A 16297-nucleotide genomic window follows, 5' to 3' on the forward strand; every position below is an offset into this window, starting at 1 on the left:
GACAGTCGGGAGCTTACAAGCTAAAAGCTGATTGCAGGAGAAGAGATGTCTGACAAACCAGGTTAGACTCAGTGATTTTTAGCTGCTGCAAGTTTCCTTATCCCTGAATAGATCCAAGACCCCTGACATGTTCTAGGATGAGCCAGAGGAGACTGCGGTTCTAGAGTGCTCCAATGGATCACTACAGATACTGTGACAAGTTATTCATCACTAGGATGCCTTTTTCCAGCTGCTGTTAATTGCATGTCCAGTTTAGTGGTGAGTGGGGAACAAATCAAACACTTAGATTTGTTAGAAGCAGTTTTTAGTCCTCTCTTGTTTCTTTCAGGTTATGTAAGCAGGCCAGTCAGCTGTCTTTTTCTAATGCAGTTCTGTGGGCAGCAAAACAGCTAACTCAGTATTGCTGTCCCAACTGTGAAAAAAACAAAAAAAAAAAGCAGTCAAATCTACCAATAGAAATATATTTTCCAAATCTGGCCACTTTCAAGTCTATCAAAAGAATAATTTGCCATGTGCACCAATTTGTCATCTTTCACAAAACCAGAAGGCATCTGGGGAACTGCAACTGAAATTAGACTAGTGGATGTTTTGAGAAGATCTTGTTTTTCCAGAAGAAAAAGATGGCTATTCTCAGGCCATGGAATGGCAAAAGTAACCCTTAAATTATTTGGGGTGGGGAGGGGGGTACTTGCACATAGGTGTCCAGCAAATATGAAACAATTGTGCAGTTTCGCAAACAGTCATACGAGATAATTTTCACTTTAGGAATGACTTCTTGATTAAAACAATGTATGCAAATTCATTCATTCATTCATTAGGGCAGCCATCAATCTAACTTAGGAACTATTAGTGCCACTAGATTCATGATGGCAAACCTATGGCACACGTGCCAGAGGTGGCACACAGGGCCCTCTCTGTGGGCATGCGCGCCATCACCAGTTCTTCCTCTGTTTTCTGGTGCACACATGCATGCCGGCCAGCTGGTCTTTGCGCGTGCCGGATCACCAGAAACCTGAAGAGCAGCTGGCTGGCGCGCATGGGTTTGCTGAAACCCAAAGACCAGATGGCCTTTGGGTTTCCAGTGCTCTGGCATATGTGCACACATTCTGGTTTGTGCACTCGGATCTGAAAAGGTTCACAATCACTGCACTAGATCATGGCCTCTGTCAGTTGTGGGTTTCAAACTTTTAGAACCTCTTCTGTAGGTGTGGCTTGCTTTGTGGGAGTGGCTTGCCAGCCATGTGACCGGGTGGGAGTGGCTTGCTGGCCATGTGACTGGGTGGGCATGGCCAACTTGTAAAATGTGGTGAAACTCATTTAACAATGCTCTGGCTTAGCAACCAAAATGTTGGCTCAGAAACTCTGGCATTTGAAGCATGCAAGTCTTAAAGCTGTCAAGTTACAAGACCCTTGCACCCCTAACCCTTTAGAAAAAAAACCCCAGGGGTGTTCAATCTTGACAGCTTTAATACTTGTGGACTTCAACTCCCAGAATTCCTCCTCTTGCTCTTCATCTTGATGATGGGCGGATGGGCGTGGGGAGGGAGCTGGAACCGGTTCTAAACGGCACTGTAGATTTGTAAAACCTCTTCTATAGAAGAGGTTAAAACTGGCAGGAACCCACCCTTGGCCTCTGTGCAAAAGGAGAGGGAGTGATGTGTTTGGAGCAATTCAAACATCTGCAGAGAAAGGCTTCACCCTTACATTAAAAAAGGAAGAAATCTAACTCTTCAGTGGTTATCATAGCTGCCCTTAAGACACTTTCTGACTTGATTTTATGGATCTCAGGTGAATCGAAACTTCTGAGAGTTCAAGGTGCTAGAAAGCCATCTTAGAACTGCTTTACTAAGGAATAATCAAATAACAGATACATATCATCAGTAAGATTTCTTCGTTTGTAATATTTAAGAAAATATTGTATCATTAATTCTAGCAAATCACTGGCCTCTCATAAAGTATGAAACTGTCCCACCACCAACATTGATGCCACAGGTGGGTTCCTATCAGTTTGGACCGGTTCGGCCCAGGGGTGAGTTGCTTCTGGCATTACTGATGGTTCGGTACATGTGCAATTTTGCTTGCTTTGCTCGCGCACACACCAGATGAGCACTCTAGCGTGTGCACAGTTGCCTATAAATAGGTCTGCGCATGTGTAGAACATTAAAAAAATGGGAAAAAAAACATGCCTCGCCAACCGGGGAACTGGTTCGGAGGCGTGGCAGGCCTGGGTTGCTGCCAGCTCCGGCGACTCAGGCCAGCATACCACTACCAATTCGGCTGAACCGGTCCAAACCAGTAGGAACCCACCTCTGGTTCGGCTGAACCATTAGTGGTTTGCCGGCCTGGGTCACCAGAACCAGCAGCGACCCAGGCCTGCCACACCTCCAAACCGGTACTCTGGTAGGTATAGCATGGTTTTTTTCCCCATTTTTAAATGTTCTGCGCATGCACAGACCTATTTATGGGTAACTGCGCACGTGTGCGGAGCGAGTGCAAAATTGCATGTGCACCGAACCAGCAGTAATACCAGCAGCAACCCACTCCTGATTCATGCATGTATTTTTTTTAGTGCTTTATTTTTTTAATGGGAAGAGGGCTTTTAAAAGTACAGTTTGGAGACTGAAAAGACGGTAAATCTCTGGTTGATATACTGGTAGAAAGTATAGCCAGCCTCATAATAGGCAATATTTCTAATAAATTGATCCATTCTCTTCTCAAATCTTGCCTGGCTAAAATGAATTGATTGCAATATAAATGTTTCTAGACTGGCCATTTTTCTAAAGTATTGTTTCTACATATCATCAGCTCTGGAAATACATATAAGGGATTAAACCTGGAAGATTCATAGGCAGAATAGTTTCCACACAATGTGCTTGAGAAAGGAAGAATCCATTCAATTAAAAATAATTCTGTACCCTCATGAGGCTCAGAAATGATTGCTAAGATGCTTGGAAATACCATAATGTTGTAGCAATTTATTCAGTTTGTCAACAAAGTACACCCTTTTTACAAATATATGCTTCCCCCCCTCCCCAAATTAAAACATTAAAAAAATATTAAAATATTGCATCAAAGTGTGGGGGTATGCATGTATGCACAACTGCTCTAGTTTCTCTCTAATTGCATTACACTATAAATCTTATATCTCCCAGAAGCAATCAACAGTGCCAAATGAGAGAAAGCTGAATTTGATTAGCCAATCACTGTAAGATTGGAATGATTTACATTTTTCAAAAAGGGGAATATGTGTTATGATATGAGAGCCAAGCACCACAAACAGGATGAGCTCAAGTAACTTGCCCCAATAACAAGAACTTGTTCACTTTGCAGTTTAAAAGCATGTAAATGTGATTAGCAACAGCACTTAGACTCATATACTGCTTCATAGTGCTTTTACAGCCCTCTCTAAGCAGTTTATAGAGTCAGCATATTGCCCCCAACAATTTGGGTCCTCATTTTACCCACCTTGCAAGGATGGAAGGCTGTCAACCTAGAGCCAGTGAGAATCAAACTGCTGGCAGCCGACAGTCAGCAGAATTAGCCTGCAATGCTGCATTCTAACCACTCTGCCACCACGACTCTTATAAATAGATAGCACTTTGGTGTAAAGGTAACACTATTCTGTGTGCCTTGGCGTATGATCACAGAAATGTCTTCAGACAATGCTGGCTCCCTCAGCTAAAAAACTAATGATACTGTTCCCTAGAGTTAGGCACAACTGGAAAAGCAAAATCTTTACCTTTTATTAAATTACTAGCTATATCCGGCCACGCACTGCTGTGGCCCAGCCTGGTTAAATGGAAAAGAAATAAAAAAGAAAGCACAAGTTTTTAATATGTTTAATTTCACAATGCTTGTGGGTATACAATATTTTTTGTTGTTCCATTCTCTGTGCAGATATAGAGATTGTCTGGCTTGCCGACTCTAGAACACATATAATTGTCCATGTGAGAAACAATTTTCAATTGCTGGAAAGACATTGGACCAGGCACATTTACCAAAAGCAAGTGAAGAAAGAAACATTCCCAGGGTAGTTCCCTCCGGGCAGGGTCATGCTGTTGCCAGCAGCGGCAAGGTTCGTGAGGGTCTTGCCCACCTGGCGGGCCCTGCCACTCACTGCACCGGCCATGGCTCCCCCGGCAGAGGCGGGGCCCGCATGGAAGTGAGCCACGGTGGCCCCTGCAAGAGCCATCACGGAGGACGCTCACACAGGCCCCGGCTTGCTGCCCTCCAAGCTTCCCGCGATGGGCAGCCATCAGAACGATGGGCTGGATGAGACCCTTCTGGACATGGGTGGAGGGACACCAGCGTGGGAGGGAGGCTGGGGGTGTCCCCGGTGGGTGTAGTGGGGTGGTGGGTGGGCACTGCTGTTGGTCAGGCCTTGGGGCTGCTGGGCCGGGCGAGGCTGGTTGGGGGAGATGGTGCTGGGGTTGTCGGTCTCATGGAAGTTGTTGAGCGTCTCCTCGGAGGAGCTGCGCTCAGGCTCCCCCAAGTTGGTGGCCCGGGAGAGTGAGATGTCCAGAATCTCAGAGGAGGAAAGTCCTCAGTGTACGACTCGTCCAGGTCATCGTAGCTCTCTGTCTCTTTGGCAATGGAGCTAATGTTGATGGAGCTGATGCTGGCTGAGATCTGCACTGGGGTTACGCTGGTGATCTGGAAGCCGCTCTTCTTCTTCAACTGGGCACCCGCCGGACCCCTGACACCTCCTCCTCCCTGCGAGAGCAGCACCAGGCTCTGCAGCGGAGGCACCCCAGGAGGGCAAGAGGAGACCAAGAACAAGGCGGCAGCGGAGGCTGGGGGAGGCAGTGGCGGAGGCCGGGGGAGGCGACGTCGGCTGGGCCAGCAGGCCGGGCATGAAGTCCTCTAAGCCAGTGCTGCTGCTGTTGCTGCTGCTGCTGCCAGCCCACCAAGGCAGCATCGCGGGCTGCAATATCTTCTTCCTCTCCCGCGCCTCCACCACTGAGTCAGGCTGCTGCTGCGGCTGCATTGGGGCCGGCGGGAGGAAGGCCCAATGCCATCACCGACGACGATGATGCCTACTTCAGGCGCTGGCCCAGCCGGGCTGAGGAGGAGAGGAGGAGGAGGTGACCGCCAACCCGACCCAGCTTCCCTCAGCAGCAGCAGTGAAAGGAGGTGGCTGGTGTCCCCTGAGGAGCAGGAGGAGGAAGGAGCCACCCCTGGTAATGCGGACATGAGGCCACCGCTGCAGTCACAGCGTCACGGGGCACTGAGCGGCCGCCCCAGCCCTGCTGCACCTCAGGCTGACACTGCCGACACCGCCCCATTGGAGCCGCCTTGGCGAGCCGCATCTGGCTCACTGTGAGGGGGGTGGAGAGCGCGCATGGCCGGGCTGAGGAGACGCTCCGCCTCCTCTGGAGCTTTGCTGGGCTGGGCAGGGAGAGGCTGGCTTAAGGGTGGGGGGAGGCGGCTGAGGGATGGCTTAGGCGCCGCCCGCCGCAGACAGGAAAGGCCTGGTGGGAGGGGAAGGGAGAGGGGTGGGGGAGGCTGAAGGACTTCGGCTCCCCTTGGCGGAAATGGCTGAAGCTCATCGGAAAAGGGGCGGAAAGGGGAAAGGGTGTGGCCGCAGCCCAGCCACACATATAAAGGGACCATCGGGACGAAGCTGGAGAGAGGCCGAACTGTTCCGAATATACTATACTCACAAAATGAACGCTATGATAAACAACACAGCTCAATTCCAACGCAATGTCACACGAAATAATTAAATCAAAATGAAAATAAATCAAAATCTATGAAAATTCAATATAACAATCCAATCGGAAACATTGAAATGGAATCATGAAATATTTAGTATAGCGTGTGTTGCTTTTACGTCCAACAGATGGCTCTGGTTTTCAAAAAAACATGTTTTTACCTGTCACAGGTGTGACATCTATATAATATAAGTATATAAAAACATGTATTTGAATGCAACGTTGTGTCAAAATTTCGAAGCAATCAGTGAAGAACTTTCGGAAATTTAAGATTTTGAACAAACTAACATTTACATTTTTATTTATATAGATATATGTATGCATGTGTGTCTGGGTCTGTCTGGGTCTGTATGTATGTATGCATGCATGCATGCATGCATGTATCCATCCATCCTTATGATCACAATGGAGACCAACAATTCTGTTGCTAAATGAGTTAGTAAGTTAATTTTGTCCCATTTTACAACTTTTCTTGCCACAGTTGTGAAGGGAATCACTGCAATTGTAAAGTTAGTAGCAAAGTTGTTAAGTGAATCTGACATCCCCATTGATTTTGCTAGTTACAAAGTCGTAAAAAGTGATCACATGACCCCGGGACACAGCAACCATCATAAATAGGAGTCAGTAGCCAAGCTTCTGAATCTGGATCATGTGATCATGGGGATGCTGCAAGAGTCATAAGTGTGAAAAATGGTCATAAGTCTCTCTTTTCAATGAATGAACTACTATATGTTGAGGATGGTCTCCCTGGCGCGCGCTCTCTCGCTCTCTCTCTCGCTCTGTCTGTCTGTCTCTCTCTCTGTCTATTATGGAATATTTTTTTTTATTTAAAGCAGGGTTTTTAGTGCTATATTAACCACTGCCTCCTTTTCCTCTGCCTTTTAAATACCTGGACAGGAATTTATATCAGGTTACAAGCCTCCTGATGAAAGAAAAACAATTCCCTGTTTTATGTGTTACTGGCAAGCTTCCTTTTATTTCTATGTAATTCCTACCATTCATAATTTCAAATCTTATACAGAAACAGCAGGTAACTAGGGTTCTTCAACTACTGCTGGATTAAAAGGTTTAAACAGCAAGACAAACCATGGAGAATGCCAAGGCTATCGTTCAGCAACATGTTCCCCATCCCTTCAGTAATAGGTAGAAGAAGAAAAAATATTGCTTTCATGAGCCATAATTAGAACTCAGTTGGGTTTTAAATGCTTTGAAGCCAGATAGGAATTTAATCTTTTTGCGTCTGGGGATTGCCAGATCACATGGAAAATCAAGAACAAAAGACTAACTTCATCCCAGGAGGATAACAATAACAACAACTAGAATAATCATCACAAATCATCATCAAATGGTGGGTGGGAGGGGGTACCATTTTATTGTTGAATTAATCAACTATTAGAATTTACTATCAAAATTATAGGTGCTATATACCCTTCAACAGTCGGTGAAGAAAGCAAACTGAAGGGTGTATGTTAGTAGGAAAGACTTCCGAAGGATGGGTCATTAAATTGTTGATTTGAAGTGCAAAGGCGCAGCTGTTTTCAGTCTGTTATTTTATCACCACACTCAGGCATTTCATCAGACTTACTGCAATACTCATGATGAGAGAAATAATCATGCAAATAATCAGAGAAGGATACGCTGTAAAGGCCACTGTTACCATTTTATATTTAGAACCATCTGAATGCTACCTGAAGTTGTGAAGCTATTATTTAATGGTGCCCTATAAAATATGAGCAATTCCTACTGTGGATAATTAGAGGTGTGTAAAAGAGAATAGCCATTTATCCACAAAACATTCAGTAGATCCTTTACTTTTGCCATCCTTTCTCTACACTGATTAGTACAGTCTCCCTTGAGTCTTGGGATTCCCGTGCAGTTATCTTTAGATGACTCATGGATAAAATCAGGCAACAATTGTTGGCAACAATAAAGAAGTAGTTTGCCATTGGCTTCTTCTGGGATATATTTCCATTTCTTAGTCTGTTCTGCAGTCTTGGAATTCTGTGCTGCTCTCTCAGCTATTAATTAGGACTGATCCTCTTTAGTCTCCTTATGTAGACAAGGTCAGCCAAGTACTAATCACATTCAAGAGTTTTTATATTTTTTCTAAAAAGATGATGTGATGATACTTATTACAGTAATTACAAACAAGACCAAAAAAACAGTATTCATCTCAAATTAATTAAGATACAAAGAACTGTTGAATTAGACCCAGAATAAGATGTGGGAGAATGTGACATTCAGTTCCCTCTGAGCTTCTGGTTAACAAGCTACATGGGTACAAGTTAGAAGTATAATAATTAATCTTCAAGGGGATTTGTGCACAAATTATGCCAAGAACAGGCTGTATAAAAGATTGATTGAATGAATGAATGAATGAATGAATGAATGAATGAATGATATTTAAACAGTACCTCCCTCTCAACTTGTTATCCAATTAAAGAAAGCTATCAAGCAAGGTGTCATAAGGGTCAGTCCAGAGTATTGGACTATGTATTTTCAACATTTTTATTAATGATTCAGATGATAAGATGGAAGAAAGACATAAAATTTGGAGAAGACACCCAATTGAGAGAGAAACCTAATCTTTTAGAAGACAGAAATGACATTCAAAGTTGTACTGCTAAATCAGTAGAGTGATCTGAAAACAGCAAATAAAATTTTACACAGACAAATGAAAAAAAATGTTGAAGAAAATACACAAATACAGGATGAGACCACTTAAAATGTAACCAATAGTACATGAAAAATAATTTATAATTCTCGTTATCACAGAATATGCATTAACAGTGTAATAGGACTTCAAAAAGACAAATGTGGTTTTAAATGCCTCAATGGAAATATATTTTCTAAATCTTGAGAAATAATCACTCTATTCTATCCTTCACCAATTATATCCCATGTAAATATTATCCTGTACACTAAGGAATATTTAAATTGAAAGAGATGTATACATATGCAAAGGATTTATCAAGGTATTAGAAATAAATCTTATGAAGATGGACTAAAATATTTTCCTCATCTGAATCTGGCGCAAACATGCTCTGGCAACAATCTCTCTTCATTCCAGTGTCCTCACATTCACCTGATCTCTAGGCCATAAATGAGGCAACCTTAAGCAATCTTCAACTTTCCAAAAGTTTTTCTCATGGATATAACCAGCTGCATTTCACTAATCTTTTTGTTGGTGTTGCAGTCAGAAGGCCTTTTGTTGTTGTTAGTTGCGAAGTCATGTCCGACACATTGTGACCCCATGAACAATGTTCCTCCAGGCCTTCCTGTCCTCTACCATCCCCCGGAGTCTATTTAAGCTCACATCTACTGCTTCAGTGACTCTATCCAGCCGCCTCATTCTCTGTCATTCCATTTTTTTTCTTTTGCACTCAATCTTTCCCAGCATTAGGCTCTTCTCCAGTCAGCATATTTATTATTTCCAAAAATGCCTCTGGAACCCAAATGAATGTCATAAACTCTGAGGAAAGGAGAAAAGATAGGTGATTGGTGCCATCACGTTCATGTTGACCCCCATCTACAACATAGAGAGACCTTCTTCGGGATGATCTGTCTCCAGCCTGACTCTATAAGTCTTCAAGTGATGCACCTGTTGCATCTTGTCTCTCTTCCGTGCTGCTCTCTACCCTCCTCTTCCCTTCCACTTTTCCCAGGTTTGTGTATTTCTCAAGAGAACTGAGTCTTTGTATCCAACGTATGATAATTTCAGCCTGGTTATATTTACTTTTTTATATCCCGCCTTTGTTACTTTTGCAAATAACTCAAGGCATGAACATTTTCAACACAACCTTCCTCTTCCCATTTCCTCCCAACAACAACCCTGTGAGGTGGGTTGGACTGAGAGAGAGAATGATTGGCCCAAAGTTACTTTTCATGGCTAAATCAGAACTAGAACTCACAACCTCCCAGTTTCTACCCTGCTGCCTTAGCCAAGTAAGAACTCTTCATTTCTTCAATAAGAATAATAGTTGTTGTGGTTTCATTTGAAAGTCTGCCCATCTGTGAAGAAGAGAGACAAAAACAGAGGCAAAAGGGGAAGCAGATAACTTTCTGATAAAGCTATGCTTTGTATCTGGATAAATCCTGTCTTTTTTGTAATAAGGCCAGCCAGTCCTCTCAGCCAGTCGTTAACAACAATATGCCTAGCATAACATAAGAAATCCTGATTTAGCCACCTTTTAAGCATCTTTTGAATTTACTTGGAACCTGGAGTTGGAGGAAGACAATGTTCCTCCAGGCCTTCCTGTCCTTTACCATCCCCCGGAGTCTTTAAGCTCACGTCTACTGCTTCAGTGACTCCATCCAGCCACCTCATTCTCTGTCATTCCTTTTCTTTTCTTTTTTTTTTTTTTGCCCTCAATCTTTCCCAGCATTAGGCTCTTCTCCAGTGAGTCCTTCCTTCTCATTAGGTGGCCAGAGTATTTGAGTTACGGTAAGGCCTTTAGGGAGTGACATCACCCCAGTTCCTGTTAACCACTCTAGATTGATGGAGAGATGCCCCTTCCTTCTAGTTCCTAGACTCTATTGTTCAGAACCTGTTTGGTTTGAGCAGTGAGGAGATTATAGCTCTTTCAAATCAGGTTTTCTCCTTGTAGAAAAAGGGAGTGTGGACCATAAGCTTTCCACAGCGGAAAAGTGCAGTATGAAGCAGGAGAGCGCCATTGTCACCACACAGCCTTTCCCTTAGTACCTGTCAACTCTTAGAATTCAGCTGTTGTTAGTCGCTAGATATAGTTATAGCTAAACCAATTTTCAAAGGGCATAAGAGTCAACTTTGAAGGGGACAGGATTGAATAATGTAGTTGGAAAGCATCTCCCACTTCATTGTGAAGCCTTCTCCAGGGCCTCATATGAAGTCCTCTTCAATACACTTGTGCAAAAAGATTGCACAAAGCCAGAACAAGTTTTGACACAAGTCTAAACCTATCAATCCAACTGTTGGGCAAAATTCACCTTCTCCCCAGCTCACTCCATTTGTGGAGAATGAGTGAAGGTTCCAGTCTTCCATCAGCAGGTCATGTCTGGATGGAGGGGTGAAAAACAAAACTGTGGCAAAGCCTCAATCCCTTTCCTTAATTTGCTTTGAAGATACCACTCTGAAGACAACATCTGGCAGCAACGTAAAACAGACAGGATAGAGAATGGCAGCAGGATAGCAAATGGTATGCTGGTAGTTTTTTAGCTCAAGCACTCATGGGTACCACGTTTAAATCTGCAGTCGCTTAGAAGCCTAATGGAAATTAACTTCCATATAGTTCTCTTGGCAACCATATGGCTTTCCACTGCCTTCTTCCAAGATAGTTTTTCAACTTCCCTATCTACATGTAGCCCTCACCTTACTACCAGAATTGGGACCAAAATTTCTGTTACTAAGCAAGGTGGTTGTTAAATGATTTTCGTCCAAATTTATGATTTTTTCCCACAGTCGTTAAGCAAATCATTGTGGTTGTTATGTGAATCATGTGATTGTTAAATTAATCTGCTTCCTCCATTGAAACTGCTTGTCAGAAACTGGCTGGGACCCCCTAGGGATGCTGTAATTATCGTAAGTACATGCTGGTTGCTGAGCACTTGAATTTTGATCACATGGCTGTGGGGATGCTGCAAAGTCATGAGTGTGAGGGCCAATTTAAGTCATTTTTTTCATTCCTGTTGTATCTCAAAATGGTTAATAAACAAATCAAGGATTATCTGTATCAGCAGTCAAAAACAATTAAGTTAAGGAAAATTACTACAATGTTAAAAAAGTTTTAATAATTACATTATTATATAAGTATTATAATTAATACATTTTAATAATTCTTGGTCAGTGCTGCTAAAATCAAAGGTAAAATGCCAGAAAAGTGTGAATTTCTATGTGGAGTTGGCTCATTTGTACTCAAGATTAAGCTAACCTGTCCCATTTTGGAGCCCTTTAGAAGAAGTTCAGGGACCAAGACATTGGATAGTGTGCTGCCTTTGTTCTTATGGCCATTGCCAACTGCTGGAAGACTTTCAGCACATTCTGGTATATGTTGAAAAGATTGTCATTGACAATTTCAGTGACACTTTCAAAGTCAATTTCTCACTTTCTGCACCAGGGGACTCCAAACTTGGCAACTTGAAGACTTGTGGACTTCAACCCCCAAAATTCCCCAACCAGCCATGCCAGCTGGGGAATTCTGGGAATTGAAGTCCATGTCTTAAGTCTCCAAGTTTGGAGAGTCCTGTTCTTACCATCCTGTATCTGGTTTCAGTATCTGTACAGAACCAAGCACAAACTGTTGGGAAGCATACAAAGTCCTGTCTGCATAGGCATTGACACTGGATATCCTGACAGAGCAAAAGGAGATGCAATGCACCCACCAGGATGATCTCAAACCATGAAAACGGTGCTTGTTCCACTTACTGGTCCTGTTACCATCTGTCACTGTGAAAAGCAGAAATCAAAAATCAAGACTCTGGTTTCTGGGTCTTGAGGACCGTACATGAGTACTACATGTATATACAACTTATCCAGCACAACCATGCAGTAAAAAAGCTGAATGCATAAATGCATAGCCATCAAGTGACAACTTGCATCTGCATCAAATATCCCAGCGAGCTTTTTTTTTGTTAGTTGCAAAGTCGTGTCCGACCCATTACAACCCCATGGACAACTTTCCTCCAGGCCTTCCTGTCCTCTTCCATCCTCTGGAATCCATTTAAGCTCACGTCTACTGTTTTGGTGACTCCACCCAGCCACCTCATTCTCTGTCGTCCCCTTCTTCTTTTGCCCTCAATCTTTCCCAGCATTAGGCTCTTCTCCAGTGAGTCCTTCCTTCTCATTAGGTGGCCAAAGTATTTGAATTTCATCTTCAGGATCTGGCCTTCTAAAGAGCAGTCAGGGTTGATCTCCTCTGGGACTAACCGATTCGATCACCTTGCAGTCCAAGGGACTTGCAGGAGTCTTCTCCAGCACCATTGAGGCCTCAATTCTTTGGCGCTCAGCCTTTCTTATGGTCCAGCTTTCACAGTCATATATTGCAACTGGGAAAACCATAGCCTTGACTATACACACTAAAAAAGCTTTCTCCAGGGTATTGCCCTCCAGATATGTTGGATTTCAATTCCCAGAACACCAAAGTAGCAAGACCATTGCAGAGAGAGAATTAATGGAGGGGAAAATACACTTAGATCCCAGATTCCAAGTAATTAAATACAGTACAGGACTACCAGACCTGAGCTGCAAAAATCCAAACAGCCATTAGAGTTAAGCAAAGAGAAAAACATCTGCTACCATACAATGATCCTGCCAATTTCTTCAGCCCAGATTTGATAGCCCTATAGATAAAGCTGTCTTCTACTCACTGAATCATGTTGCCTAGTCAATGCAGGTAGTCCTCGACCTACGACCACAATTGACCCCAAAATTGATGTTGATAAGTGCGACATTTGTTAAGTGAGTTTTGCCCCACTTTACGACCTTTCCTTCCACAACTGCTAAGTGAATCATTGCAGCCCTTAAGTTAGTTACACGGTAGATAAGAGAATCTGGTTTACTCATTGACTTTGCTTGTCAGAAGGTCGCAAGCAATTATCACATGATGCTGGGACACTGCAACTGTCATAAATGTGAGTCAGTTGCCAAGTGTCTGAATTTTGATCCCATGACCATGGGATGGTCGTAAGTGTGAAAACGGTCATAAGTCACTTATTTCAATGATACTATCACTTTGAACGGTCACTAAATGAACTGTTGTAAGTCGAGGACTACTTGTACTGTATAACTGAGCTTTGAAAAAGCCAGAGGAAACTATCCCACCATTCAGGAACGTCTGTTTCTTCTTGCTTAGACCGTCTCTCAATTACGCAGAGATCGTCCGGGACTCTCCGTTGCCAAAGAGGCTGGGGAATCAGTCCTTTGGACTTGCCTTAAGCTTCTCGCCCATCCTGACGGGCGAAAGCAGGTGGGCGGGGAGCTCCTGCAGTCCGTAACTATCTCAGCGTTTGGGCGACGTCCCTCCCCAGTCCGCCAACCCGAGCGCTTAACGGATCTGTCTCTCCCGGAGCGGAAAGGCGGCGATCGCCATGGAGACTTGAAGGGAGGTTATAAAGCCGATCTGGAGAGCCGCCGCCTCGAGTCACCAGCAGGCAAACGAACCGGGGGGATCAGGAGCAGCGGGAGGCCATGCTGAAACCGCGGGACCTGGGCCCCGGGGCGTCCACGCAAACTTTCCTGGAGGCCATGAGGGCTGGCCGGATGCATCTGGCGCGCTTTGTCCTGGATGCCGTCGATGGGGCTATTGTGGATTGGCGATCGGACCGGGGCCGTTCGCCTCTCATGTACGCCGTGCTGCTGAAGGACCCGGCGTGGCGACTGGCCTTTGCGCGACTGTTGCTGGAGCATCACGCCGCCGTCAACCTCGGCGACGACGCCGGGCGCAGCGCCCTCAGTCTGGCCTGCGAGCGCGGCTATTTGGAGGTCACCAAGCTGCTGGTTCAGTTCGGCGCCGACCCAGACACGGTGGACGCGCGCGGCTGGAGCCCCCTCATGTACGCCGCCTCGGAAGGGCGGACGTCGGTGGTGGAGTGGCTCCTGCGCGCCTTCCGTCGCTTCGGGCAGCTCCGCCTCGAGCGCGCCGACCGCGCCGGCCATACAGCACTCCAGCTGGCCGCCAGCGGGGGCCACCACCAGTGCGTGAAGGCCCTGCGCTCGGCCGGCGCCTTGCTCCTCATCTTCCCACAGTCGCCGTCGTCGCAGGCCGGAGACGACGACGACGGGGCCGCGTCGGCTGCTTCTCCCCCGCTTCGCGCGGCCAGCGAGCGGCAACTGCCGCTAGACCAGCGGAGCGCGGAGGAGCTGAGATTCCAAGGGGAGGAAGAAGAGGCAGAAGAGGAAAAAGACCTTGGTGGCCCAGAGGCGAAAAAGGAGCCTTCGGCGACAAGGGGCCGCCAGCTGATTCGCAGGTCCACGGCGCCTGACTGTCAGAGTCTTCTCAGCCACTGATCGTGGGCGCTAGCGGGCGGGCAGCTGGCGGTGACCCGCTTTTCCTGAAGAGCCGCGGCTCGTTGCAGACGCCTGTCTGGTCCCCGCTTCGTCCCGAAGACGGCGCCGTTAGGAGTGCATCCGATCCAGCTTTGCTTGACACATTTCTGGGGTTGCCCACTCCGTTAAATCGTGCTGTTTACTTCAGCTCGTTAGTATTTTACATTTCTGCGTCGCTAGCGGGTGGATGCCCTGGATGTGGCTTCTCGGGAAGGTTTTCTTCAACAAGCAAATTAGAAGTTTATTTTTCTTTGCTTATTAAATGCGGCGGATACCTGTTCGGTCCCTTTATGTGTGCGTGTGTTTTTATGTCTTTTCCTATCAAAGCTATGCAATAGTTTGTTAATGCTTCCCCCTCCCCCCCCCCCCAAACCCTCACTTTTTCCTCTGAAATAAAAGGACTCAAAGTGCTTAGTTTGCGCTCATGGTTGATTTTATGAGGAGGAAAATTTTATTTCTCATGTTCATCAATCACTTTTCAGCCAAAGAGCAAGAAAGACCATTAATATGCATTCATGGCAGTTTCTATGGTGATAGTGAGGATTGTGTTTGTTTATGTTATAAGTCTTAATAAGAACCTAGGATCAAGTGCTATAAAGTTAAAAGTTACATGCTTTGAGGTACTAAAGGTACTAAATACACAGCCTATAACAAGCAAAAGAGGCATAGAAACAATAAAAAATAATATGATAAGATTTGAGAAGGGTATTAAAGTTAAGAGTTAATTTTTAAAAGAGCTTATATGGTCAATTTTATCGTGTAAATTAAATTGTTAGCAATTATTATACTAATGGAAGTGATATTTTAAATGCACATATAAACCTGCCTTGAAAAGAATATGAGTTTGTGTAGAAGTTATTACTCTCTAAACTAGTCTGTTTTGCCTGCTTCTTTTCTTTGGTATCCCCCCCCCCCCCAATAACTTAGCATTACAAGACTGTTTCTGGTATGCGGTTGATCTCTCTATAAAAGAGTCTTTTTACTTGCAGGACTGGCTGCTAGGAATTAGAGCTCTTTCCAGATTTATACCATTTTATGTGATATCTTTGGGAAGTGAGGGGGGTTAAAAGTAATTGGGAGCTAAAAATGAGATTGAGACACTGGAAATTGGAAGGTGGGATGAGAGCTTTCCTTTTCCTCCTGCCACTATTTACCTGACATGAGTTCCCGCTGTGGCACTTGGGTGCAGTATGGTATTCATGTACAGCTCCCTTGGTGCTTGCCTGGCTCTCTCCCTTACCTAACTACATTGAAGAAAAGGGGAGGAGAGTTGATATGTAGCAAAGCAAAAACAGTCAGCATATTTATTATTTCCAAAAATGCCCCTGGAACCCAAATGAATCTCATAAACTCTGAGGAAAGGAGAAATGATAGTTGATTGGTGCCATCAAGTTCATGTTTACTCCCATCTACAATATGGAGATACTTTCTTCAGGACGATCTGTCTCCAGCCTGTCTCTACAAGTCTTCCAGTGATGCACCCGTTGCATCTTGTCTCTCTACCATACTGCTCTCTACCTCCTCTTTCCTTCCACCTTTCCCAGGTTTGTATATTTCTCAAGAG

The 16297-nt window shown here is 44.7% G+C and overlaps 2 protein-coding genes across 2 annotated transcripts; one reads left to right on the forward strand and one right to left on the reverse strand.

The window, feature by feature from the left end:
- Positions 1-4255: 4255 nt before the first annotated feature.
- On the reverse strand, positions 4256-13636 carry LOC116506036 (TSC22 domain family protein 1-like). The gene is given in 3 exon segments (XM_032213605.1): positions 4256-4539; positions 4542-4734; positions 13619-13636. Coding segments are annotated over 3 exon segments (495 nt in total).
- Positions 13637-13875: 239 nt separating this feature from the next.
- Positions 13876-14694, forward strand: ANKRD63 (ankyrin repeat domain 63). The gene has a single exon (XM_032213617.1). The coding sequence runs from the start codon at positions 13876-13878 to the stop codon at positions 14692-14694; it is 819 nt and encodes a 272-aa protein (XP_032069508.1).
- The last annotated feature ends 1603 nt before the right edge of the window (positions 14695-16297 follow it).

The sequence above is a fragment of the Thamnophis elegans genome, chromosome 1 (genome assembly GCF_009769535.1).
Source record: "Thamnophis elegans isolate rThaEle1 chromosome 1, rThaEle1.pri, whole genome shotgun sequence".
Lineage (NCBI taxonomy): Eukaryota > Metazoa > Chordata > Lepidosauria > Squamata > Colubridae > Thamnophis > Thamnophis elegans.

Coding starts and splice junctions, on each gene's coding strand:
- ANKRD63 (XM_032213617.1), top strand. CDS start 13,876: ATGCTGAAACCGCGGGACCTGGGCCCCGGGGCGTCCACGCAAACTTTC.